At 36.1% G+C, this 26,553-nt stretch overlaps 1 protein-coding gene across 5 annotated transcripts in view; it reads left to right on the plus strand.

Annotated features, from left to right (window-relative positions):
- The window catches only part of LOC125833096 (calcium-transporting ATPase 3, endoplasmic reticulum-type), an 85,271-nt gene extending 64,952 nt beyond the window's left edge, over positions 1 to 20,319 (plus strand). For 3 of the 5 annotated variants that reach the window (XM_049512241.1, XM_049512242.1, XM_049512243.1), the window contains 14 exons: positions 865 to 963; positions 1,048 to 1,193; positions 1,324 to 1,381; positions 2,230 to 2,322; positions 9,266 to 9,316; positions 9,409 to 9,540; positions 11,737 to 11,838; positions 16,052 to 16,106; positions 16,364 to 16,449; positions 17,769 to 17,917; positions 18,957 to 19,062; positions 19,172 to 19,225; positions 19,855 to 19,900; positions 19,994 to 20,319. In XM_049512241.1, the coding sequence (XP_049368198.1) occupies positions 865 to 963; positions 1,048 to 1,193; positions 1,324 to 1,381; positions 2,230 to 2,322; positions 9,266 to 9,316; positions 9,409 to 9,540; positions 11,737 to 11,838; positions 16,052 to 16,106; positions 16,364 to 16,449; positions 17,769 to 17,917; positions 18,957 to 19,062; positions 19,172 to 19,225; positions 19,855 to 19,900; positions 19,994 to 20,061 (1,245 nt within the window). In that variant the 3' untranslated portion in view covers positions 20,062 to 20,319. Of the gene's footprint in view, positions 1 to 864; positions 964 to 1,047; positions 1,194 to 1,323; positions 1,382 to 2,229; positions 2,323 to 9,265; positions 9,317 to 9,408; positions 9,541 to 11,736; positions 11,839 to 12,196; positions 12,240 to 16,051; positions 16,107 to 16,363; positions 16,450 to 17,768; positions 17,918 to 18,956; positions 19,063 to 19,171; positions 19,226 to 19,854; positions 19,901 to 19,993 lie in introns of those variants that run through there. The other 2 variants (XR_007443287.1, XR_007443288.1) reach the window with 2 other exon arrangements.
- Positions 20,320 to 26,553: the final 6,234 nt, after the last annotated feature.

Raw genomic sequence — 26,553 nt, forward strand, 5'->3', positions numbered from 1 at the left:
AGGGTATGGAGGCCATAGATTAGGGTAGAAGGTTAGTAGATAGTTGAGCGTCGTCTTGTTTTTCGATGGTATTAGGTTTGGTGGTAGTCTGGAGTGCCTTGTCTGTCGTAGTACATCCTTATTCATGTAATTTCTTGCTTTTGTTATATGTTACCATCTGTTGTTTATTATGTTTAGGGGATTGCACTATTTTGTTGATGTTACTGTATCTAGCTTGTATGCTGTGCACTGCTTTCATATGAGTTGTCATAAAGTCTTCATTGCCCTTTTTTTTATTACCACTTTGTTTTGCTTCACTTGAGCCGAGGGTCTTTCAAAGACAACCTCTCTACCCTCCCAGACCCCACTTTGTGGAATTTCATGGGGTATGTTGTTGTCACTCATATATTTCACATAATTGCAGTTTGTAAACATAATAACTTTTTGCATATAAATATAGTGTTGTCAAAGCCTCGCTTGAATCCTGAAGTTAGGTGCAAAACAAGTTGTTCCCTTCCCACGTCCCTTGCTTGGGCTGCACTTAGGTGCAGGCATCAAGACTTGAACGCATGTGCTTCATCGCCCATGGGTTATGTCTTGAAGTGCAGCACTGACAAGAAATATTTTACCTGATTGTAGTTGTTTATATTTTATTTAAGTTATCACTGCTTGGGTTAATATCAATTTCTCTTTTTGAGAAAGAATATCGATTACTCTTTATCAGACATATATCGATCTTTCTATCTTTTTCTTCATTTGCGCTTCCTTCATAAAATTCCGTGCTCTGTTGTGCAGCGCTTTAATTGCCCCTATCCACTTAAGTGGTTCTCATTTTAATGTTGACCATATGATTATGTACCTACTCTTATATTTGCTTAATTAAAGGTTGGGATGCTTGATCCACCAAGGGATGAAGTAAGAAATGCCATCCTTTCATGTATGAATGCGGGCATACGTGTAATCATTGTTACTGGGGATAACAAGGTAAAATGAATAGTCCTGTGATAATGAATATCTCAATCTGCAATGATCTGCTCTGGACCCAATTTAATATCTACATAATTTTAGACAACTGCAGAATCCTTGTGCCAAAAAATTGGTGCCTTTGATCACTTGGGAGATTTTACTGGGTTTTCTTATACTGCCTCTGAGTTTGAAGAACTCCCGGCATTGCAGAAATCAGTGGCATTACAACGAATGACAATTTTATCCAGGTAATAACATTGCTTCTTATTGTTACTGGATCCCCTTTAAATTCTTTAATTTATGTCTATAAAACTTATTGACTCCTAGTTTCCAACTTATCCTTTTGTCATTTATAATGGTTGATTTCCATGTTCTTAGGGTCGAACCATCCCACAAAAGGATGCTGGTTGAAGCATTACAGAATCAAAATGAAGTGGTACCTTTCCCCTCTTTTGGTTGTTGCTTTTGATCTTTCCTCAAGTTAGTTTGGCCTTTCACAATTATTTTGTTTATACTAGAAAGGAACCACATAAAAATGTGGCTTGTAACTTTGTCAAGAGTACAATAGTTTTAGGTAAAGTATGAATCATGATAAGCTGTTTTGAACAGGTAGTGTGATGCATGTAGTGAGGCTGGTGAAATTGCACTTGTACACCCAATCATTTGATTTCAAACCATTACCACTTTGTCTATATGCTGGGGAGACTTCTCCTTCTGCCCGTTAACTGTGTGCTTATTTATCTCTATGATGAGGGGTATTTTGGCATCTCGAATGCTCCTTGGCTTTTCTCTGATATGTTGTGCCTTTTCATGTCCAATTTTCTGAGCTTACATCTTCAGTATTGAATGATGTAAGATTCTGAACCTATTATATAAATATTCTCATGTCCTTGTGTAAATCTGTTCTGATCTTATAGCCTTCTTCTCAAGCATTTCACTACCTGAGTTTGCTTAACATTGTTATCATTGAAATGGACCATAACCATGTTGAGTTGTTACCTCTGTTATTACTTCTTTTTAATCCTTTGCACGTGAAACTTTTTTCATCCTTATTTAAATGGACAGGGGTCTCTTTGCCTTGTCCTTAAGTGTTTGGATTACCTAATCTTGCTTAAATTCTTCTGTTGAAATGCACTATAAAATTGCAGGAAGCAACCTCTGCTTTTAGTTCCATGCTTATGAAATCTCTCTCTTCTGAATTATTCCTGTGTTAACAAACTTAGTTCGTTCTCTTTTCTTTTCATATATATATATATTTTTTTTTATATATATTTTAATTCAAAGGTTGCAATGACTGGAGATGGAGTAAATGATGCACCTGCACTGAAGAAAGCAAACATTGGAATTGCCATGGGATCTGGAACTGCAGTTGCAAAGGTACTTGCTTTTTCTGTGTAGCTTATTTCTGGTGATGAATTAAAAAAGCTAGCTAGAAGTCTTTACTGATTTATATTAATACTTCCACTGAGAATTGAATTTCAGATTTCCCAGATGCACTCTAAAGCTTCCCCTTTAGATAGTCAAGAGATTTAAGGTTGTTATGTTTTCTAGCTCAGTAATATGGTTATTCTTTATGGATGCCCATCATTAGGAATCCAGTTATTAGGAAAGTTTTCTTAGCTTAAACTGTTCTTATTTTATGTAGTCTGAACTCCTATATCATGGATACTCATGTATATTTTGTCTAAAATCAATTCAGCAAGAGTTTTTCTCTTTCACTATATGGAATCAGAGTCTCTACAATCTTTAAGTAAACATAAGTAGCTTCCACTTACTGGCAGAAGGCATAATTGCCCAAGTTTTTCCTTTTTCCATAATATAGTTGACTTTTTCAGTTACCATTCTAATGGCATTAGTTTTATTTCTGATGACACCATGCCAGCTTTTGGTGATTATTTTTGTGGCATCATCTCTCCTTCGACCCGACCATTTTTCAGGTGAATTTACAAGTAAAACATTTTCTAAAGCTTCTTCTGTCTTCAGGGGATCAGTATTTGGGTATTAAGTCTTCCTCTAAACATAAGTTTTCGGTCATTTTATAAAAATATATCTTCTCTTCTTTTTTCTTCTTAATATCAGAGTTTGGATATTGAGTCCCTCAACATTGAATTTCTGGTCATTGTTCCGGGAAGGTCTTCTTGCCTTTTTCACCTCATGGTATAAGAATACGGATTGAGTTACATTTTCCAATCACTGTTTTGAGGAAGTACAATGGAGAAGAGGGGGGGGGGGGGGGGGAGGGTTATTATTTATCAAACTTATTCTGTTTGTCTGTAAAATAACAATGGACAATTGATTATGTATCAAACCATAGGTTTCCCTAGCCCTTCCTTCCCGAAAGGAAGAGTTTGGAATTCTTTTTTCTTTCTGAGGGTTCAGGAGATTGTATCTAGTTGTAAGAAAATAAAAAAATTGCCTGGGTAGCTGAAGTGGTGAAAAAAGATGTTATATCAACAACAAAGAAGGCTCCCAGATACATTTATTGAGGCCAGAAAAGACCACTTCTTTTCCGGTGATAGACTTGAGTTATCCCGCATCTCCTTAGAGTTTTTTCTCTAATCATGTAGTAATGATTAATTTATAACTACTGGAGATCCAATATGGGGGAGAATATGATACATTTTGTTGTGGCTTTCAAGTCTTACGCCATTACTATGGGAAGATAATTGCACATGTTTGTCCCAAACTCAGAAGTTCAGTTGGTACATAACAGGGGTTTATGCTCCAAATTGCAAACAGAGCAAGACATGATGTTTGGTGGAGATGGGGGTTCAGGGGAGGGGGGGGGGGGGTTCTCATATTTCGTTGAAGCTATTGAGCTGAGCTGGAAGGGGCAGTTACACATGGACCAAAGGAAATAAAGAGGAAATATCTTCCAGAGTTGATAGGCTAATTATTATATGGAATGGAATGACAACTTTTGCAGGATTAAGCAAGAAATCCTAGCAAGAGTTAATTCAAAATTCCTGGGAATATAATAAGTCCTATTTCATGTAATAAAATTGGCAATTGGAGACCAAAAGATTCAATGACAGAGTTAAGACTTAGTAGACCTCCATTGTTACAGAAGGAATGCCAGATAACATTCTTGCAAGTAAGCTCAAAATTCGTAAATTGAAAGAATGGAGCTTAAATAATCATATAGTAATATGGAAGTGATGAACTTTTTTTTTTTTTTTTTTGAAACTGGTAACATTAGTGATGAAACTTTTTATTCTAAATCTAATCTCATAATTGGATACTATACAACAATAAAGATATGTCTGAATCAGGAGGAGATTTTCAGGAAAGCTAATCTTTGTCTAGAATTTAAGGAGTATGCCAGAAAGGAAGAAATAACATGTAGAAAAGATCCAAGGCATTATCGCTTAAACAGGGAGACAGGAAGACGGAGTTCCCTTCAAGAATTGTCAATGTACACAAGAGAAACAATATTATTTATTAACTGGTGGTGGAGGGAGGGATTATGGAAGTGCCAGAAGATATCACAACGGAGATTATCACGTTTTATTAGAAGCTTTATTCTGAAATTGAGGATGGCGGCCTAACTATAATATGAACAATTCTACTGCGGAATAGGAGGTCCTAGAAAGCTTGACTTGATTATGGAAGTGCCAGAAGATATCAAAGGGAAAAACCACCTTTTATTAGAAGCTTTATTCTGTAATTGAGAATGGCGGCCTAGCTATAATATGAGTAATTACCCTTCAATTTCGACTGAGGAATAGGAAGTCCTTCAATGCTCAACTCTATGTGCAGTGATCAAAGCTTCTGGATATGATTGGTGTGCCATGTGTTTTTTCATCAAGTGTTGGGAGGTAGTCAAGACAAATATAATGACAACTACCAAAAATTTTCATTCCTAGGAGATGTTAGTAAAAAGCTTAAGTCCTACTTATGTGACTTAAATCCCTAAAAACAATGGAGCTAAGGAGTTGAGAGGCCAATTAGGTGCACCTTTTTACATTGACACTTTAGGCCAATTGAAGTTAATTTTTAGCGCTATGAATTTTTTTTGTGAACAGTATGTAACTTGAATGTTTAATAAGCAAACGCCTTTTTACATTGAACGATTGTGAATTTTTCAAGGTATTGTGACTTTTCTTGAAGGATTGTGACTTTTCTGATAAGACACAATAAGCACATATATCACAATAAGCACATGTTCATGCTACCCTTTGCTAGCTATAAATTTAGAAGTGCCCTCTCATTTTTAAACATAGGTAACTTGAATGTTTAATTATTATAATAGCCCAAACTAACCCTTCGTGGTGGCCCAGTGGTTTGGACTTGGGACTTCCATGTTGGAGGTCTCAAGTTCGAAACCTCTTGCCAGCGAAAGCAAGGGGTTTGCCTTCTAGGTCGAGCTCGTCGTACCAGGCTTGCCTAATGCGGGTTACTTCTCCTATGTCGTTGTGAGCTATTGCATAGAGCGGAGTTTTTACCCTGTGCGCACCCAAAGGCTAGCGGCTGCGGGTTTCCCTTGTCATAAAAAAAAAAAACATAATACCCCAAACTAAAAAAATTCTAACTTGGATATTAAATTACTATATTACACCCATTTTAGTATATTTGCTATGGTTTACATTTATATTTATTTATTTATTTAGATTATATTATATTTAAAGCAGATACCTTTTCACATTAAAGGGTTGTGACTTTTCTGATAAGACACAAAATAAGCACATGTTCATACCACCCTTTGCTGGCGGTAAATATAGAAGTTTCCTCTCATTTTTAAACATAGGTAACTTGAATGTTTAATTATTATAGTACCCCAAACTAAAAAATCTTAACTTGAATATTAAATTACTATAATACACCCATTTTAGTATATGTGCTATGTTTTACATTTATATTTATTTATTTATATTATATTTAAGGCAGACATCTTTGCACTTTAAAGAGTTGTGATTTTCTGATAAGGCACAATAAGCACATGTTCATACTGCCCTTTGTTGGCTATAAATAGAGGAGTTCATTAGGCTCAAATTTTTAATCTTTCATCTTGGTTTATTATTACTCCCTTTGTCCAACCATAATTGTTCACTATTGACTTGACATCGAGATTAAGAAGCTGTAAATGATAGGGGTAATTTTACCAAGTTACCCTTATTAAATATCAGTCATCTAAACATTGAAAATGAATAGTATTTAATAGCAAGGGTAAAATAGACACAAATTAGTAAAGTACTGATTGGTTTTATAAACTGGATAAGTATTGTTGGAAATAAAAAATAGTATAGTGGACAAGTAAAGATGGAAAAAGGGAGTATTATTTTTGAATATTTTTTCTTCTCTTTTTTTTGTGTGTTCTCTCTATTAGACTTCTTTGATTTGATTTTCTATAAAAAAAATTGTAATTTTATTTGGGCTAAAATATTTAGTTCAAATAGACACAAACCAGTGTTGTCAAAGGTACGTTGAAGCCCTGAAGTGAGGCTCAAAACGTGTTGAGCGCTTCGTCTCGCTTAATATGCGTTTTAGTGTCGTCATCAAGGTGAATGTGTAAGCTTTCCTATGTAGTTCAGAAACAGTGAACTTTCTTTACAAAAAATCATATCTTCCTATTGCGATTATGTCCAGCTTTTGTCATTCTTAATTTTCTTTGATCTGTAACCTGCGAAAAGCCTTTTGGGTCTAACATACCTAATATTCCATATGAAAGCTTTTATCTTCATAAATAATTATTGTGTTTTGTACCATACTTAAGTTGCATGAAATTAGGTGTTAGTATTAGTTTATCTATGGTACTACTTGTTTGTTTCTTCCATTTCGTTTATCTTATTATCTTGTTGTTGTTACTGGTTCCTTTTCTTCTTTTCTTAAGCCAAAGTATATCAAAACCAACCTCTCTATTTACAGACTTCTACTCCTAAATTTTCAAAGTTCACCAACCAATTAAACAAATCGAACCAAGAAATCAGTAACTCTTTTACTCTGAAACATCAAAGTTCACTAATCAATTCAACAAATCGAACAGGATAAGCTTAATACAATGAAAAAAAACCCACAAAAATAGTGCTCAATCACTAACTAACAGGTCAGCTAATATAAATCCTCTATCTACTTTATACTCCATCTAAAACAGTTCCATGCCACTACTCAACAATGTCTTAAAAGTACCATATAAAGAACAGAGCTTTTCTACACTTCTCATGTCAAACAAACAGAACCATACCATATGGTGCAGTCTATCTTTAGAACTGATTTCCTTCAACGCCAGCATACGTATTTTCAAAAGTAGCGAGGAACACTTAGCTGACGATCATGGCAAAGAGGCACCCTCTTAGAATGATCAATTACGATAGAAATATCAAATCAAGAACCAAAAGAATAGATTCTTTATAAGCACAGTACTATTCTCGAAACTTGTTAATATCAAACTCACACCAAAAAAACTTCGATAGATAAAGCAGAAAAAGATAAGAAAGCAGCGAATCCGAACACGGTAGTATCTTGGTTAGAACTTTCGATCATCATTAAATCGAGGTACTTTCTGACAATTACGTCTCTCTCAAAGACTTTTTCTTTCCTTTCTTCCCCAACTTTCATTCTTTAACCCCACTCCCTATACCCCCACTGTTCAATATCTATACTGTATCGATATTCTTACCTATACATACATACAGATTTGTCCCCTTTTCCAAATCCACCATTCATTTCAAAAGGACAAACCCCTCTTACCAATTTTTGAATTATTTCATACGTTAACTATCTGAGTGAAAAATTATGGCATAGGGATAACAAATGAAATATATTATTCTCAAAATTCTTGTGAAGAATTATCACATCAAAAAAAACTCTGATAAACAAAGATGAAGAAGACGAAGCGAAAGACCTCACATGCAAAAGCTTGAACGATGGAAACCAAGAGGCCAGAAGATGAAAAGGCAAAACTTTTTTCTTGCTGAAATAGTGGAGAGTTGAACCTTTTGAGAGCAGATTTCTTAGAGAACAATATGAGCCTGTGGGAATATGATATTTGCAGCACCCAAAAATGACAGGAGAAGCCAATTTTTTCCATGCTAATCTCTTAGGACAGACAAAAAGTTTTTTGAGTTTATCCATTGAAGCAGACCAAAAAGAACTCTTTGGTAAATCAAAAAGTTGCAGCAGTCTAAAACATTAACTAACCACACAATAAATGTGAAATGTACAGCAGTATTGAGGATGATTAGATAAATCAATTGAGGCAGTTGAAGATTTTATTCAGGATGTACAAAAGGCAGCAGCAGCTGAAAATATGAAATACCTATATCACCCCTAAATCAGCTGGTTAGGCTTAGGTTTTTTTGACCATTAAAAGCAGAGTACAACTTTAAAAGCTAAAATGTACAAATACAACAATGCAGATAATAAGGGAAATGCCTAAAATGCCCCTAATCCAGGGTAAATAAGGAGCTCAACTCTCCCTTATATATAAGGAGTAATATATATGCATATGTACATATACATATTCATATTTGATATTTTATGTTGTTAATTACTGTGGTAAATAGTAAATTTTTACATAATTTTCATATAATATATGATACTCTCTTTGTCCCAATTTATGCGGTACACATGGAGTTTCAAGAGTAACCAATTCTTTTTATAAGGTTTTAGATAATTAAGTTATTAATATAATAATTTTAAAGTAATTTTCACATAGTATATGTTACTCCCTTTTTTCCAATTTATGTGGTGCAGATGGAATTTCGAGAGTCAATTAAATTTTTTAATATATGTTTAGATATTTTAATTCGTTAATTATAATTATTATGATTTATAATATTTTTTTACGTAATTTCTAAATAGATAAATTATTAAAAATTCCCTTTAATAATTTAATACCAATTCCTTCTGACACTTGTGTTTTACATTGTTGTAGTTGCAAAATATTGAATTTCTATTGACATCTTTCAATTCAAAGAACCCTAGATATTGGAGTAAAGGATCTTCAACAAGGATGCTTTAGTATGTCATAGATTCTTATTCAAGACTTGTATCATTTCATGATATGAATAGCTCTGGAAACATGTGAAGTGACATTTTTTCTTCATATATTTCTTTTCACAATTTAATTTGCCGAACTGGAAAAATGTTGCCACTGCTGGAAACAATTTAGTGAATTTGTAAAACAATATTTGTATCCTACTGTACATTGGTGCAACAAGCTTTTTGTTATTTCTCTGCAGTTCAAGATGATTTTAGCAAGAATTTCACTGTTTGATCACAAAGTGGATTTTGTTTTTCACTTTTCTGTCCGTCCGTAATTGTTTATATTGGACTCCCAAATCAGACATTTGAATCCCTTTCATGTGGTCTCAACTTGCAGAGTGCTTCAGATATGGTTTTAGCAGATGACAACTTCGCCACCGTTGTTGCAGTAAGCTTATATTCTTTTTCATTAAATTCTGCTAAATTTTTTGTCCTTAAAATTATATTCCTTTGGTTAATTGAATTATGTTTTCTGTGCAGGCAGTTGCTGAGGGAAGGGTTATATATAACAATACGAAGCAATTTATTAGATACATGATATCTTCAAACATTGGTGAAGTGGTCTGTATATTTGTGGCTGCTATGCTTGGGATTCCTGATACTCTTGTGCCTGTGAGTTGGTAGTCTATAACTTCTAGAGTTCATCTCTGTTTTTAAGCATCTCAAGTACACATTTTTCCCTTTCTTATCTGAATTAAGCAGTCATATTTTGCTTACTTCCGCATCCAAGTAAGTGGCCTAGTGGTCAATGAAGTTGGTTGAGAGCCATGATAAGCGATGATAACTCAAGAAAGTATAATGTGGATTAACATTTCAAGTGATTGTATATCTTTTTGAAGTGCAATCGGTTGGCTAGGAGGAGGCAAGTCTGCAGTAGGAGTAGGGTTCGGCGCATGACATGAATCAACTAGGACTAGTACTGGGTGCAAACGACAATGATAAGTCAGGAGTGGTGGCACTACAACTAGAGATGTAGATGTAACGGTAGATTCCTTAAAAGTCAAACAGGTAAGACCTGGGTAAGACCTTAGAGACATCTGAATTATCAGAAGATGTATAGTAAGGTTGAGATTAAACGAGTGTGACATTAGCGGACATAATGTATCGACGAAGATCAGGTGAATAGCAACGATATTCTTCTTTAACTCAAGAGTAACCAAGAAAAAATTTGTAGGAAAGTAGTCAGAATAGACCTCATCCACCGGCGCATGGTCAGATCTCGCCGAAAAATTCAAACCTCTAATCGGCGCGTGAGGTGGTCTTTTTCGGTGGGTTGACTGGGGTTGTCGCTGGAGATTGAGAGACCCAGTGGTGGTGGTGGTTATTAAAAAGCACTTAACAGAATAAGATGATGACCGAAATCAGTCTTCGCAGTTAATTTCACCAATGCTATGATATTATGTGAGAAATATTGGAGAAAAATATTATTGAATTGTATATACATTATTACACAAAGTTCCTATTATAAACCACTATAATACTGTGAGAATTATAAGAAAAATATTATTGAATTGTTGTATCTACATTATTGCGGAGATGAGGATGTTGAGATGGATGTGTGGGCACACTAGGAGCGATAAGATTAGGAATGAGGTTATCCGGGAGAAGGTGGGAGTGGCCCCTGTGGTGGACAAGCTGAGGGAAGCGAGACTGAGATGGTTTGGGCATATGAAGAGACGGTGCGCAAACGCCCCAGTGAGGAGGTGCGAGGGGCTGGTTGTAGAGGGTACGCAGAGGGGTAGAGGTAGGCCTAGGAAGTATTGGGGAGAGGTGATTAGACAGGACTTGGCTCAGCTTCACATTATCGAGGACATGACTCTAGATAGGAAGGAGTGGAGGTCGCGTATTAAGGTTGAAGGTTAGTAGGGTTAGCGTGTTGTCTTTCCTTGCGAGGGTATTGGTTGGTAGCGTTTGTAGTAGTCCTAGCCTGGCACTTGTAGTTCTTGTCTGTGATCCTATAGTCATATGTTGTTTACTGCGTTTCACCTCTCACAGTATTTTCTTGATGTTATTGTCTCCGTTGTTGATTATGCACTATTTTTCTTATTGGATGTTATGTTTTATATATTGTTTCCTCTTCTTTTACTTGGTTTGGATGTACTTGAGCCGAGGGTCCTCCGGAAACAGCCTCTCTACCTCCACGAGGTAGTGGTAAGGTCTGCGTACACTTTACCCTCCCCAGACCCCACTTTGTGGGATTTCACTGGGTATGTTGTATGTTGTTGTTTGTATCTACATTATTACATTGAGACCCTATTTATAGACACTACATTGGACTCCTAGTCTAACTAGGATTCCAATTCCTATTCCTATTCCTATTAGTATTCCTATTCTAAGTAGGATTTGTATATACTTTATTCCTATTCTAACACTCCCCCTCAAGCTGGTGCATACAAATTATATGTACCTAGCTTGTTACATATGTAATTAATATGAGGACCGGTGAGCGACTTGGTGAAGATATCTGGAAGCTGATCATTTGACTTCCCAAATTTTTTAACAATATCTCCTGAGACTATTTTTTCTCTGACAAAGTGACAGTCAACCTCAATGTGCTTAGTCCTTTCATGAAACATTGGATTTGATGCAATATGAAGGGCTGCTTGATTATCACACACAAGTTCCATCTAGTTGATTTCGCCAAATTTTAGCTCTCCTAGCAACTGTTTGATCCAAACTAGCTCACAACTGTTTGATGCTTTATTTGTTTCTCTTCTAAGCATGTTAGGTTGCCTTCTTTGTGATTCCCTAATTATTCGTGAATTTACTTTTTATTTAGATTTATTAGGTGATTTTGTTAATATGCAGGTCCAACTGCTATGGGTAAATTTGGTCACTGATGGATTACCTGCCACAGCTATTGGGTTTAATAAACAAGACTCAGATGTTATGAAGTCCAAACCTCGGAAGGTATTATTTTCTCTCCTGTCGTGGTTTGATATAATATGATCCTTTTGTTTACATTTACTACTGCTCTTTTGTTGTTTACTATAAGGCTTAGATGGTACACTAGCTTTGAGCTTACCAGCTCCACTTCGCATGCATTTATTTTGTTGTTTATGCTACCTTGCTGGCGAATCAGGCTTGTTATTTATATAAGTTTGTGTTGATTATGGACTATGTGATAGTCTTGTTAAGTTAGGAGATCTTAATGGTCTATTATTTAACCCAAAGCATGAAGCATACATTTTAAGGTGTCATGAACAGAGACAGCCTGCCTGGGAACTGATGCGGAACTTTCTGTTCTTCCTGGTTTAAAACTAAACAGAGGCTATTTGACTGAATAATTTAATTCTGGAAGTTAAGTTCAGGTACTATTGCTTTACAAGTTTCTTACTCAACTTTCATTTCTTTAGTTCAAATTTATGATCTATATCATATATCAGAAAGATGTTGGAAGCAGAGCATCCAGATACAATCAAACCTCATTATAATGGCAGTGTTTGTCTCAAAATTTCATGGTTACTATTGTGAAGTGGTGCTATATATGTATACTGACAATTGATAATTAAATCTCATTTAGCTGTTATAAAGCATGCAAATGATTAGTTTAATGATTTTGTACCAAGAAGAAGAAATGTATGTGTTAATCATTTAAACAAAAATATAGAAAGAGTATGAATGTAAAAAAGGCCAACTCATGTAGCCTTTCCTCGTGAAATTATGACCATAACAGATGGGCACCATTTAAATACAATTTCTTTCCTTTTAGATATTCACACTTGAAATTTACTATGTGTGTGATATTAATGATGATTACCATAAATATTTTAATATTTTATTGTTATACAAAAAGAAAAAATATTTCTTGCAACATATTATGGCGGGGTAATTTTACAAAGTGTGTACCGCTATAATGAATGATACTAATGTTATAGGTAGAATGTTGTTATAGAGAAGTAAAATATAACATGAAAAATCGATTTTGGAATAAATCAGGCAGTTATAGTGAAGCAATGTTATTACAAGGTTTGATTGTATAGGATGAGTGTTCATAATTCATGTGATCTTCTATCCTAGGTCAAACTTATATTTGATTATAAGTGGTTTGTAACACTTGGAATAGATATTACATGAAAAACTTAGGGTCAAATTTCTGGTTAAAAATGATAAAGCATGACATGTTCTTTTTTAGGGTGATCACATTTAACAAATTGCCTGTTCACGAATAAGTCCCAATTGTCAAGGTATTTTCGTCTTTGGCACGACCTCTTTGGGCCAGCTCAAGGATTTTGGGCCTCACGGTCAGTGTTGTAAAAAGCGCAAAAAAGCGCGCTTAAAGCGAGAAGCGAGGCGAGGCGAGGCCCTTGCGCTTTTATTTCGTGAAGCGAGGCGACATTGAAAAGGCGCTCGCTTCTACTGTAGAAGCGAGAAGCGCAGAAAAGCAAAAGCGTAAAAAAAGCGCGCTTAATTTGAAAAAGCGCAAATTAGGGTTTTTTTTTTTTTTTTTTTGACAAGGTAACAGTTTAGGGTTTCTTTTTTTAAAATTGTAAGTTTTTTTTTTTTTTTAATTGCTGAAATCCTTATGCGACTTAATATACTCTTTGCGACTTCAAATTCTTTTTTGGACTGCTCTTTTCCTTCTTCTTCTCTGCTGCATGAGTTCTCCTTCTTCTTCTCTGCTGCATGAGTTCTCCTTCTTCTTCTCTGCTGCATGAGTTCTCCTTCTTCTTCTCTGCTGCGACTGCTCTTCTCCTTCTTCTTCTCTGCTGCGTAAGTTTTCTTCTTCTCTTCTTCTTTGCAACTGATCTGCGATTTTTTTTCTATTTTTGGTTGCTGCCAGGTTGCCACTGCTGTAAGTTCTCTTCTTCTTCTTCTTCTCCTCCTTCTCTTCTTCTCTTTGAGGCTGCTGCTACTGCTTTTTTTTTTTTGGTTGCTGCTGGGTGTTATCTATATTTTTATTGCTGCATTTTTTTTTTCCAATTTCTGTTTGCTGCTCTGTTTTTCAATCTCTATTACTGACCTGCTTTTTTTTTCAATTAATATTACTGCTCTGTTTTTTCCAATTCTTTTGCTGCTCTGTTTTCTTTCCACTTGAAGAGTTTGAGGATCTTGTTGAAGAATAGGAGTTTGATTCTTTTGTGATTTAATTATGTTTTTGATTTTTTGCTTTATATGTTATGACTTATGAGTATTATTGACTATCTATTTACTTTTAATCTAAGAATATATTACCTCTATTCAGTTATTTAATATTTTTTTATTTTTATACTAAATATCGCTTTACTTAAAAAAAGCGCGCGCTTCGCTTCTCGCTTCTCGCTTCTGTGAAGCGAGCCCTCGTCGCTTTTTTCCGCTTCTCGCTTCCCAAAACACTGCTCACGGTTTTGTTCCCTAGTATTTTAACCCAAAAGGCGCCTTAAGGTGACCTAGATGGATTGGGTTAAAGCGTTACAATATCTTGGTAGTTTGGCCTGGTATTGGAGTTGGTATCTCTCAGGTGGTAGGGCATCTCTTCAAGGATGTCAAGTTTTTTAAGGGATTGAGCGTATTGCCCACGAACCGATGGTGGGTGAACTCGAAAGGGAATTTGCAGTGAAAGTTGTCGTAGTAAAATTTCATATCAGAATGGGAGGGAAAGGTTAGGGGCTATATAAGGTGAGTTCATTATTCAACCATGAGGCCCACTAGCCTTGGGTATCCCAAAGAGTACATACCAAATTAGACAATACCTTGGCAGTTAGGCCTGGGCTGTATTAGAGTTGGTACCACCCCTAACACGGTGGTGAGACATGCCTCAGTGAATACACCGAGTCCATAAGGGAGGGTGAATATAACAACCTATGGATCTGTAGTGGTTGAACTAGTAAGGGGATTCATGGTGAAACTTGCCTTAGACAAATCTCACATAGGAGTGGGATGGGATGTTGGGGTCTATATAAGGGTGTGTTTAGGATTCAATTTTTAAGGCCCATTTTACATTAAAGCTCATACTAAAATGTGAGGCCAAAGTCTTGAGGTGGCCTACAGGGGTCCAAAACAAACAATACCTTGGCAATTGGGTCTAGGCCATGGCAGGTGATATCAAAATCAGTACTTCCCCTAGTACGAGGGTGGGGTAAATCATAGCGAGTACGCGGAGTCCCTAAAAGAGTGTGTGTGTGTTGATTAAGTGGACCAGCCTATGGAACAGCTGGCAATTGAATGCAAAAGGAATTTTGTTGTGAAACTTATCTTAGGCGATCCATGTAGTCCAAATGTCTTGTGCTTGCCGGAGGGGTCGGGTTAATGCAGACAAACCTTGGCAGTTAAGCCTGAGTCACGACATTGTTTCTCCAACTTCATCTTTAGAGTAAGAGAGAACTGATTTCTTTGTGATATGTAAATGCAATCAAGCATAAAATAATTGGAGAATCCCTTCAGAGTGATACAGTGTCGTTGCATGATTATACAATGAATTTATCTAACAGGATTTAAGGATACAAAATTAAGACTGGTTCATCTGATGCTGTTTTAATAAACAAAGAGCACATTAAGCTAGACGAAGCCATCAACACATTTTGAGCCTCTCTTCAAGGCTTAAGCTTGCATTTGACAACACTGGTTATAGTACAGATAGCTTATGTACTTCACCTTTCTTAACAAACTTATATAAATTGTTTCTTATACATTGTTTTGCTAGAAAAGAATCATGGTCGTTGGTTGAACTTATGAATCACCCAAGTTTGCCAAGTTTGAATAGAATTATCACTCTGCTTTCCTAGTTTCTTCTCTCTCTCCCTCGTTAACAGTGTCCATCTTTCTGAAACAAGCATTTGTAGCTTTTCCTTTCACAAATATCTTCGATGACATTTCTAGTTATTTGATTAAGTTCATCCTAAATGCTTGGGACACGTGCTTGTCAGCACGACATGGAAGGTGGAAATTGCACTTGTTAAATGTTTTTTTTTTTTTTTTTGGTATTGTTCAACTTTACTGGCTGTGACAGTGAAGTGTCAAGTGCCCTTACTATATTAAAGTTAATTGTGATCTTTCTGTTTTTTTATCTTCCATAAAATGTTTGCTCATTATCTTAATTTCTTGCCTCGCAAATGCGTTAATATTTTAACCTTTTCCAAAAATTAGAAAGCTAGGTGTTGAAAAAAAGTCAAATCTGAAACCTCCTTTCACTTGTTTATGACAGGTCAATGAAGCAGTGGTTAGTGGGTGGCTGTTTTTCCGTTATCTAGTTATTGGAGGTAGACACATTCCTTATTTACTTTTGTTGCGTACCTAGTATTTGGAAGTTTAAGGCCTCTGTTTAGTCGAATAGTATATCGAAAGTACTTCTTACTCGCTGAAGTGAGGGTGAATATTTTGAATGTTATTAGCATACAGTAAACACTGACATTTGGAGATAAAATTTGTTTGTAGTTGTTAGTTCTTTATATGATACCTGACCTGTCCTGCATTTGTTTTCCTTGACTTTTGTTGATTGTAATTCTCTTTCGTGCAGCATATGTTGGACTTGCCACTGTTGCAGGTTTTATATGGTGGTTTGTTTATTATGATAATGGACCGAAACTCCCATATACTGAATTGGTAAGTTCACTCGAAGATGTTCCTTATATTGATGGGGTTGGAGTAGGGCTGGCAAAATGGGTAAAATTAATGGTTATACGTTCGAGGATCGGGTATCCAATCATTTAAAAGTGGGTCAAATATGGATCAACCCATGTTAGAACATGAATAGGTTTATTTATACAATTCTATTAGAATAGGAATAGGTTTATACAATCCTATTAGAATAGGAATAGGTTATACAATCCTATTTAGAATAGGAATAGGAATAGGAATACAAATAGAAATAGGAATAGTAAATAGTATCCTAATTTGTAAAGGATTGTAGTCCAGTGTCTATAAATTGGGTCTCAATGTAATGATGTAGACACAACAACAATTCAATAATATTCTTTTTCTATATTTCTCACAACCCATATTATCCATCATAAAATATGGATAAACCATGGATATCTACCAATTGCATGCCCCTTAAAAGTATGCAAGGGTGTAGGAACCTCTATAATGTACAATTATTTAGGTTGTGTTTGGTATGAAGAAATTTTTTTTCCAATTTTCTCATGTTTGGCTGGCTTAAATGTTTTGGAAAATATTTTTCAAATAGATTTATTTTCCTCTAATTTAAGGAAAATGACTTCCTTACATAAAGCAAGGAATTTTTTTCAAAGCTTCCCTTAAATTAGACCCGACTTCTGACTTTCGACCTCAACCCATGACACAAGATCCTACTTCCAGCTCCAACCCAAGACCCTACTCCCGACTACGTTCCCGACCCGACCTTCGCCCCGATTGGGATGCGACTTTCAATCTCGACTGCAATCAATTCATAGCCTCGATCTAAAAAGAAAAAATGCTTGTAATCTAGGGTATTTGTTTCTTCACATAATAAGAAGCCATGGATAATATTTATATCCATAATATCCGGTTGTTTACCCATTTTATCCATTTTCACTTTCCTTAGTTTTGGCCCACCCATATCTGACTCGACCCACCCATTTGCCACCACTAGGTTGGAGTGTTGACAAGTACCTCTGTGGTCACAAAAGTTAGTACGTTATGAACCTGCAAAAGCTCCTTCAGCTTCAAACCTTTATTAATAAGAATCTACCTCCAACACCTCGTGAGCATAGAAGGGAAAAATTATGAGTTATGGGTGAGTCACACTTCTTTCTCTTCCCATTTGTTCATCTAGAGGGCTGCATTGAAGAATTGGTTTCATAGTGTTAATGTGTGGTTTGGGGGGGATATTCAGATTCAGGGACTTACGATTTTGAAAACTTGGGAGTATATCTCCTTGAATAGACTTAGATTAAAACTAACTCGTTTGTGTTTGTTTTCAGATGCATTTTGACAGTTGTTCAACAAGGGAAACAAATTATGCTTGCAGTATATTCAGTGATCGCCACCCATCTACTGTTTCAATGACGGTGCTTGTTGTTGTTGAGATGTTCAATGCATTGAATAATCTCAGTGAAAATCAATCTTTACTGTAAGCATGATACTGAAACTGTTGTTTATCTGATTTGTTACTTTTGCTTTGTTAAAAAGTTTAGGCCCACACTTTTTTATCCTTTTATTTGAGGAAATGGAAAACTGTTCTTTTAAGAATTTCTTCAAAGGCAATACCTCCACCTTCCACTTATTGTGAACTCTATTGCTTAGAAAAACTTATATGCAATTACTTTTTCAGATAGAATTGTAGTAAAAATGATTTGCAGCTACACAGATTTAACATATGCCTTTCTTCTTCTGAACCTTGAAATTCTTGATGCATCTCATGGGAAGTTCTATTGGCATTTGTCCTACTGCTTCTGAATATTTAGCCGTTCTTACCAACTTTCCAGTTCTGTTCTTTGTCAAAATTACTTTTTTTTTGACAAAGGTATCAGTAATTTGTCAAAATTACTTTGTCTACAGTAATTATTTGATTGACATTTTATCAGAAATTCCTAATGTTGAATGCTTACAGCTTGGGTCTGAAAGTTCTTGCAAAGCCACTCAAAGTCCTGGCTACCTCACCGGCTTAGTAGTCCTTTTAACCATTCTAGAAAATACAGTAATTTTTAAGAGATTTCTTCACTGATCCATAACCCCTTCCCACATTCCAAAATCCCTCTAAAAATCTGTTTATTACAAAATATTATGTTAGGATTTTATTTAAGGTGGGTCTAGGTTTTTCTGCCAATTTTTTCTTAGTGATGAATATAATTTTTGTTCTTTAGATAAACAAATACCTTGTAATCTACACGTTTTGGGCCTCAATAAGTAATGTATGTACAAGGTCCAGATATTCTCCTTCTCAAGATGTGGAATGCATTCTGCATCTTGTCATAACTCATATGCTATCCAAAATTGACTGAACTTTTATAATCTTCTAGAGACATTGTTGCTGAAGCTCTATAGTGTTTCCAAACTCTGTTGTCTTGCAATATCTGTATAGAATGCCTTCTACCGAGACAGTATATTGAAATTACATCAAAGTAACTGTAAGTCCTTCAGGACTGACTATATTTCAATTTGTTCTTTAGTGTCATCCCTCCATGGAGTAATCTATGGCTTGTTGCTTCGATTATCTTCACCATGATCCTTCACATTCTCATTCTTTATGTGCAACCATTATCCGCTCTATTCTCTGTAAGTAGTCTCTTTTTCTTCTGACTTGAAGCATAATTTTTTTCAGTTGTGTGATGGCCTCCTTATGCTGGACATGTTAGTTAATGATCCTGATGTGTGAGAATTGCAGGTGACACCGTTAAGCTGGGCAGAGTGGACAGTTGTGCTATACCTTTCATTTCCTGTAAGAGATTTGACCATCAAAGTCCTTAACTATGGACTCCCTTTCATATTTATGTTTGTGAACTGCAAAAATCATTTTTTCTGTATCCTACTGGAGAATTCGTTTATCATAATTTTTGGAAGAAAGCGTGATTTGTATAACTGGAGATATGCTATAGTTCAAATGAGGATAAGTATTGTTAAGATTGGTGCCACATGTAGCAAATGTGTCATTCTTGGATACAAAAAGGTGTGACCTTTCGCTGATCTCTATAGCTCGCGTCCATCATAAATGCAGCTAGAGTATGTGCCCACTTGCTGCCTTGATAGAGTGTCTCTGTTTAGTTCCAGGTATTATAGTCATAGATACAGTATAAGGAAGGGGGGCAAAAGGAATTGCTCATTATCAATTATATCCTTAAAAACTGTGCATTATGGCCAAGTTCCTCAAGCTTAAAAAATGGAAGGGGGGCAAAAGGAATTGCTCATTATCAATTTATATGCCTGTGTTCATGTTGACATTTTGTTTGACCTTTCTCCTTCATGTTTGCCAGCAGCTTTTGTTCTTGTGTGCTACTTCATAAATATTCTTGCCATTTATCATGAAGTGGATTTCCCCCTTCCATGACTACTGCTACTTTTTCTTGTTAGGTGATATTAATTGATGAAATACTGAAGTTCTTCTCTCGAAATTCAGGTAATAATATTCAACATGTTGTTCCCCTAAGAGGATTGAGCTTTGAATTCTAGTATTACTGATGTATGCTTTTTGTTGGTGCCTTGTTTATAGGAATAAGATTCAGTTTCAGATTCAGACGTGCTGATTTACTTCCAAAAAGAGAGATACGTGACAAGTAAGCTCTCAGACTTGTACACTGAGGATGACTGTTGGAAGCTCAAGCACTAAATGTTGCAGCTGAAAGATTAGATAAAGTACACAACAAATTTTGTTCCAACTGAAAAGACATGTGTTGTACATTTTTTCTGATTCAACTCTCATTTCATTAGATGAGAAATTTACAAGCAAGAATTTGAGAATTAAGGGCCCGTTCGGTCACTGGATAAGACTTGAGTTATTCATGTATAAAATGTTGCATAAGCTTTACGTGTTTGGTAGCATTTTTATGTCCGGTATAAAATTCAACACACATAATGTTATGTTTGGTTAGAAAATTAGAAAACCACATAACTAATGCATGCATAAGTTATGAGTTGATCTATGTATTATTTGGAATAAATTATATTTGAATAAAAAACACCTAAATACAATAAGAAAATGGAATTGATTGGGTGGAGACTGTCACGCCCCAAGACTACCCCCTAGATGTAACACGGGACCTAGGATCACGAGTGATCCGAAGCTAACCCTGAGTCTGGCATATATCAAGCATACTGAAAAAAACTGAGTAAAACAGTGGATATCTGAAATGGGGAAAAACCCAACTAGTCTGAATATATATAACATAGTAAGAGTTTAGTGATAACTGAAACAACCACTTAATTCAAGCTGAATCTACTACTATGTCTCAAAAGCCCCTAACTAAGTTGAGTTGTTGAGACATGCCCCCAACTAACTCAACTGAAAACTAAAAATAAAGATTGAAATAGGAAGATGTCTATTGTCCTCAAAGTATGAGGACTCACCACTGAAGTTGTTAAATGTGGATTGATCTAAGCGTGATCTTCGGATGCTGTGTGCCTGAACCTACATCATGAAACGATGTAGCGCAAAGTATGCGTCAGTACTTGAAATGTACTGAGCATGTAGGATATAAATTTGCTAAGGTGAACAAAATGTATAAGTTGCGCAATGATATAATCTGGACAAGGATATTTACTGAAGTATAAATGAAAGATAAACTGAATGCAATGACCAAGTACTAATCATGAAGATAACATGCGGAACTGTATACTGAAGTAACTGTTGAAAATCAGGTCAATGCACTAAGAGTCTAATTGCGGGAGCTACTATTAATTAACATAAACTACATTAGTTAAACGTGGAGTTTGATGTATAAACCCCATCGAGAGGACCCAATATACCTTGTCGGGGGTATAAAGGCATGACTGTGGCGTGATCACTAAATCTAATGCCTAATAGAGGGAACTTATAAACCTACACAGGCGCGTAGTTCTGGGACTATGATGGTACGCTGAACTCTAGTCCAATTCGGTGCTAAATCTACTCCTAACTGGATGAATAGCTAAAATGCCCTAAATACTGAATAGCGCAAAATACTGACATGCTTACTGAGAATGCAACATTTATATACTGGGAATGTGACATTCTAAATTTGGAGCATGATTTTCTGTCTAACTAACCTAGCAAGTATAATTCATGATCAAACAGAATTTACACAAACTAGTGTTCTAAGTTTGATAATAGGAATTAAGCAACGTTTCCAAGAAAACATGTTATTTAGACTATGGATACTATAACAACTGAGATCACCACAATTCCTAATATTTTACAAACCCTAGGTCTAAACAAGTTACGTGGAATCAAGGAACTGACTCAATTCTAGGGACCTAGTGGATGAAAGGAACCCACTAGTGAAATCCCACATACCTGATGGTGAAATCTACAGAGAAATCCTTTGGATTTTGGGGCTGAAGTTGAAGAAGACCTCTGCTCGTTCTTGGGAAAACTATCGTCTCTTTTCTCTTCTTTTCGTTCTAAGTTAGATTATTTTAGGAGAATAACGGTTTCAGGTAGTTTCTAGCTAGTTTTCTAAGCTTATACTGAGTAAAACGACGTAGTTTAAGTATCAAATGCATAGGGGAATAGACTAATGCGACCCTGACTTAAATGTTGTCGAACTGAATTTAAAAGGGGATTCAGAGGCCGTCATTATAATGATGTCCCATCTAGCAGCTCATGAAGATGCCCTGCCAGACATAGCTTCACTAAAATAGGCATAATTTTTTTCTTGTAGCTTAGAATTAGGCAAAATCAGTTGTGTTGGAAAAAGGATTCAAAGATCTTTAATTTGATAGGTCATGTGAAACCTAATTCATTTTGTGCGGAAAGATATGATCGTTTGAAGTTGACCCTAAACTCTAAGTCTGATAAGTCTATTTCATGGAAGACTTTACGGTCCATGTGGATCTTTACGGACCATTTAGACGTCTGTGGTGCTTAACCAGTGACTTTGGGGTGAAACCTCACTTAAACACTATTGAATTGACTTCAATACAAGCTTCTTGGGCTGTCATGAGCACCACGACCCGTCAAGTGGGTCATGAAGATGCTCTGCCTGACAGGGCTTCAGTAAAAAGAGCATAACTTCTATAACTTTGGCTCGAAATTAGGCAAACTTGGTGGTGTTGGAAAGAGGACTAAAATACCTTTAACTTGATAGGTTGCGGGAAACCTAAATCATTTTGGGCCGAAAGATATGATCATTTGATGTTGACCAAAACCTCAAAGTCAATCAAGCCTCTTTCATGAGCCACTTCACTGCTCGTTTAAAGCTCCACGGACCGTCTAGTGGTCAGTGGTACTTCACAGTATCCATGGTGGTTCTGTGTACTCCTCACGGGCCAGTTCACGGTCCGTGTGGAGCTCTAGAGACCGTTTAGTGGTCTGTGGTCTTTCACCTTTTGTTGGTTGGACAACCACGAGAAGGTTGAGGGGTCCTGGTCCTCTTTATGGCCCATAGACCCCTCCGTGGTTTTTCCTTCTCTCGTGTTCAATCTTAGTTCTGATTTTTGAGGTGTTACAGAGATGGACGACGACCTAATCATGTCATATTTGCAATCTACCTGCCAGCCACCATCATTGGTGGGGTTCTCCTCCTCATCTCAATTTCCCCATCTCTCAAATTCTTCTTTGCCTACCACTATTAATGAACCAATAATCAAACCATTAGATTATGGCAAGGTTTTTAGTGCAAAAACATTGGAATCATTTTTTTTGTATCAAAGGACATAGAACCAATCCTAAATAAACCAATCAATTATGATAATGGTATGCCTACTGTAGAATGGACGGAAGCAGAAGTTACACGAATGAATAAGATAGACTGCCTACAATATTCTTTTGTGGGTAGATTTGTTCAAGGGTGGCCTAAACTAGACGATATTAGGAGGAATTTACCCTCTCAGTAGGGTATCGTGAGAGACTGCAAGATTGGCCTATTGAGGTATAGGCATATTTTGATAAGGTTTGCACTGATGGAGGACTTTATTAATATGCTTCCAAAAAATTTACACTACATGAAGAACAAACATGAAATAGCCTTTCCAATGAGACCACTAATATATGATTCAGGCTTTCGAGTTGATGCAAAGACCACACAAGTTATAACTTGGATCTCTTTCCCTACTTCTATATATTTCGTCAAAGAGGCATTATTTTTGTTGGCAGCTGCTGTAGGAAAGCCCCTACAACTGGATATGACTACAATACATAAAACAAGGCCAAATTGTGCAAGGTTAAGGTGAAAATTGAACTCACGGTAAAATTACCCAAATTTGTACGAATGGTTGTTGTAGATGAATCAACTAGAGTTAGACGTATAAATAATATTAAGATTCAGTATGATCCACTGCCAAAATAATATATGGAATATCGATTACAAGGGCACAATGAGGAGGGGTGCGGGAAATTAAATCCTCACTTAAGGAACTACTACAAAGATACAGAAGAAAAGGGCACCACATATCATATTGATAAGTCAAATAATCAAAGCTTTTCGACAAGTGCTTTCCCTCCGAGAACATTGACGAGTGGCAAAGGTATTGAATATCCAGATGCTTGGGCAATTGTGGATGGTAGAAGTCCTTCAAAGGAAAGAAAAAGAGTTAATAAAGGGATAATCAATCCATCGAATGAAGAGCATGGTATCAACAAAGAAAGTAATCTAATAGTGAAAGAAGGTTTGATCACTTACAATAAATTTGACTCATTACTAAGTCAAGAAAAGAAGATTGAAGAGGAACTAAAACAAGCTTACCAGTAGAAGGAAATTAATTTATGTAAGGGAAAACAACAAAGCAACAACACTAGAAGATGGGTCTAAAAAGTTTTTCACAGGAGAGGAAAGAGGGCGGGAGGGAGCAGAGTGGAGAAAAATGACGTAGACGCAGAGGAACAAGATTGGATGGAGCAACTTCAGAAAGAAATAATGAAAATTTGTCAAATCGGAGACAAACTTTTGATTGGGATGATCACCTCACCAAGGAGATGCTACAACAACGGACTAGTTCTTTGGGTGCAATACAAAGGGATATTGTGGTGTCATAGTGTACCAGCAACAAGAATCAACAACAACAACATGTTACAGGGGATTTCAGTACCACCAATAACTCACAACAACAACATGATGATCAAGAAGGGATAAGGTCATCTGTCCACATGGATATTGAAAGGATAGAAGAATCAGAGGTGTGGTTGAAACAAGTTGTAGGAATTAGGGTGCAGGCTATGGAGGAGGTAACTATTGATAATATGAATCTTACAAAAGCACATGTGTTACATGAATTAACAAAGGTAGAATTCCATCAACCATAACAAGTTTACTGGTCCAATACATGTGAGTTAAATGATCACCCAACAAAAACCCTTTTGTTAACTCAGTATAACGACTAGGGAGGCCAATTTAGTGGTTAAAATATGGATAAACAGATACGGATTAGAGGAAATTAGGCTTGTCCTTCTCAAGTCTTTCATGATTTAGTGTCACATCATGTAGAGGTGTTTGATCAAATAGTTTACAACATTAATGATGCACCTGAGAGGTTAGAGTTAATTGAAGACCAGGGACAAGAGGATAATAATAATTTTATGTTGCAAGTTTACAAAGATGTACGTTTGACACCTGGAACACATGCTAAAGGGAAGACAAGTAAACCTAGGACTGACGGTACTAAACCTTCTTGATTATTGCCTGTGAGGGCGGTGAAAGCAATATCCCAATGAGACAGAAGGCATTGTTTTGGAATATTAGATCTGTGAGAACTCATCATGCTTTTCACAGAGTTCAAATGTTACACAAACATCACAAGTTTTTTTCATAGCTTTGATAGAACCATTTCAAGAACAAGGTCAGATACAGAGGTACATGAGAAAGTTAAGAATGAAGTATAGAGAGATTAATAAGAATGGAAAGATTTGGATATTTATGCCTGATGATATCCAGATTACTATTATTACTGACTCTGACCAACAATCGACTACTCAACTAACCATGTTGGATGGTAAAAAGGTGGTTATCACAGCTGTTTATGCAAAGTGTGATGCAGGGGAGAGGACACACTTGTGGAATGATATTTACACACTTAGTCATGATATGACATTTCCTTGGATGATAGGAGGGGATTTTAATGTCGTTCTACATGAGGAGGAGAAAATTGATGGTTTACTTGTTTATCCACAAGAATATGAAGAGTTTGCTTTCTTTATAAATTTATGTGAGTTATTTGATATAAGATATAAGAGAAGTCCATTTACTTGTTGGAGTGGGAGAGCTTCTGGAGATTGTTTAAAAGGATTGACAAGGTGTTTATGACTCAAATGCGGTTAGGTTTGTTTCTAAATGTTGAGGTTGAACATTTGGCAAGAACTGGTTCAGACCATGCTCCATTATTGTTAACTTGTGGGGGACCAATGCCCTTAGTTGCAAGGCCATTTAAATTCCTTAAGTTCTGGACAGAAGCTGCAGATTTCAAAGACGTGGTAAGAGAAAATTTGAGGGCGGCTGAAACTGGTGATATTTTCATCAGCTGGAAACACAAGTGTCACGACTTGGTTGCAACTGCATGGGAGAATAAGAAATGAAAAGGAAAGTGTCACGACTTGGTTTACCCCCTAGACGTAACATGGCGTAGTTGACCCCGAAGGGTCGCATACAAGCCCGTAGCATAATCATACACATAATGTCATAAGAAATAATGCGGAAAATTAAAACTTTTATAAACAGAAGTCAAACCTCAAATCCCATAAATAAAAAGTCGTGGAAATACTAGACTTGTCTCATCCAGAACCCTCTAACATAAGAGTACTGAATTATGGACTTACCCCTTTACATCAATGAAAGTCTTAATATAAGAAAGTACTAATAAAACTAAGACTGGAATAGAACATCTGGTCCTCGAACTGGAGGACTTACCAAAACTTAAGGAATAGTCGACCCAAGCTTTACTTTGAAGAACGAAGTAATGAATAAACGTCCGAGACCTACACTCATAGTATGTAGAAAAGAAGGGGTTAGCACAAATATGTATTAAGTATGGAAACATGCATAAAACCATTCAAATATGCAAAATTGGACATTTTTCTTGGAAGCATGCATTTATCAAGTTTAGAAAGCCAATATGCATTTTTCAACATAGAAGACAAGCGATAGT

The sequence above is a fragment of the Solanum verrucosum genome, unplaced genomic scaffold, assembly GCF_900185275.1.
Source record: "Solanum verrucosum unplaced genomic scaffold, falcon-dt-bn FXZP01000036.1, whole genome shotgun sequence".
NCBI lineage: Eukaryota > Viridiplantae > Streptophyta > Magnoliopsida > Solanales > Solanaceae > Solanum > Solanum verrucosum.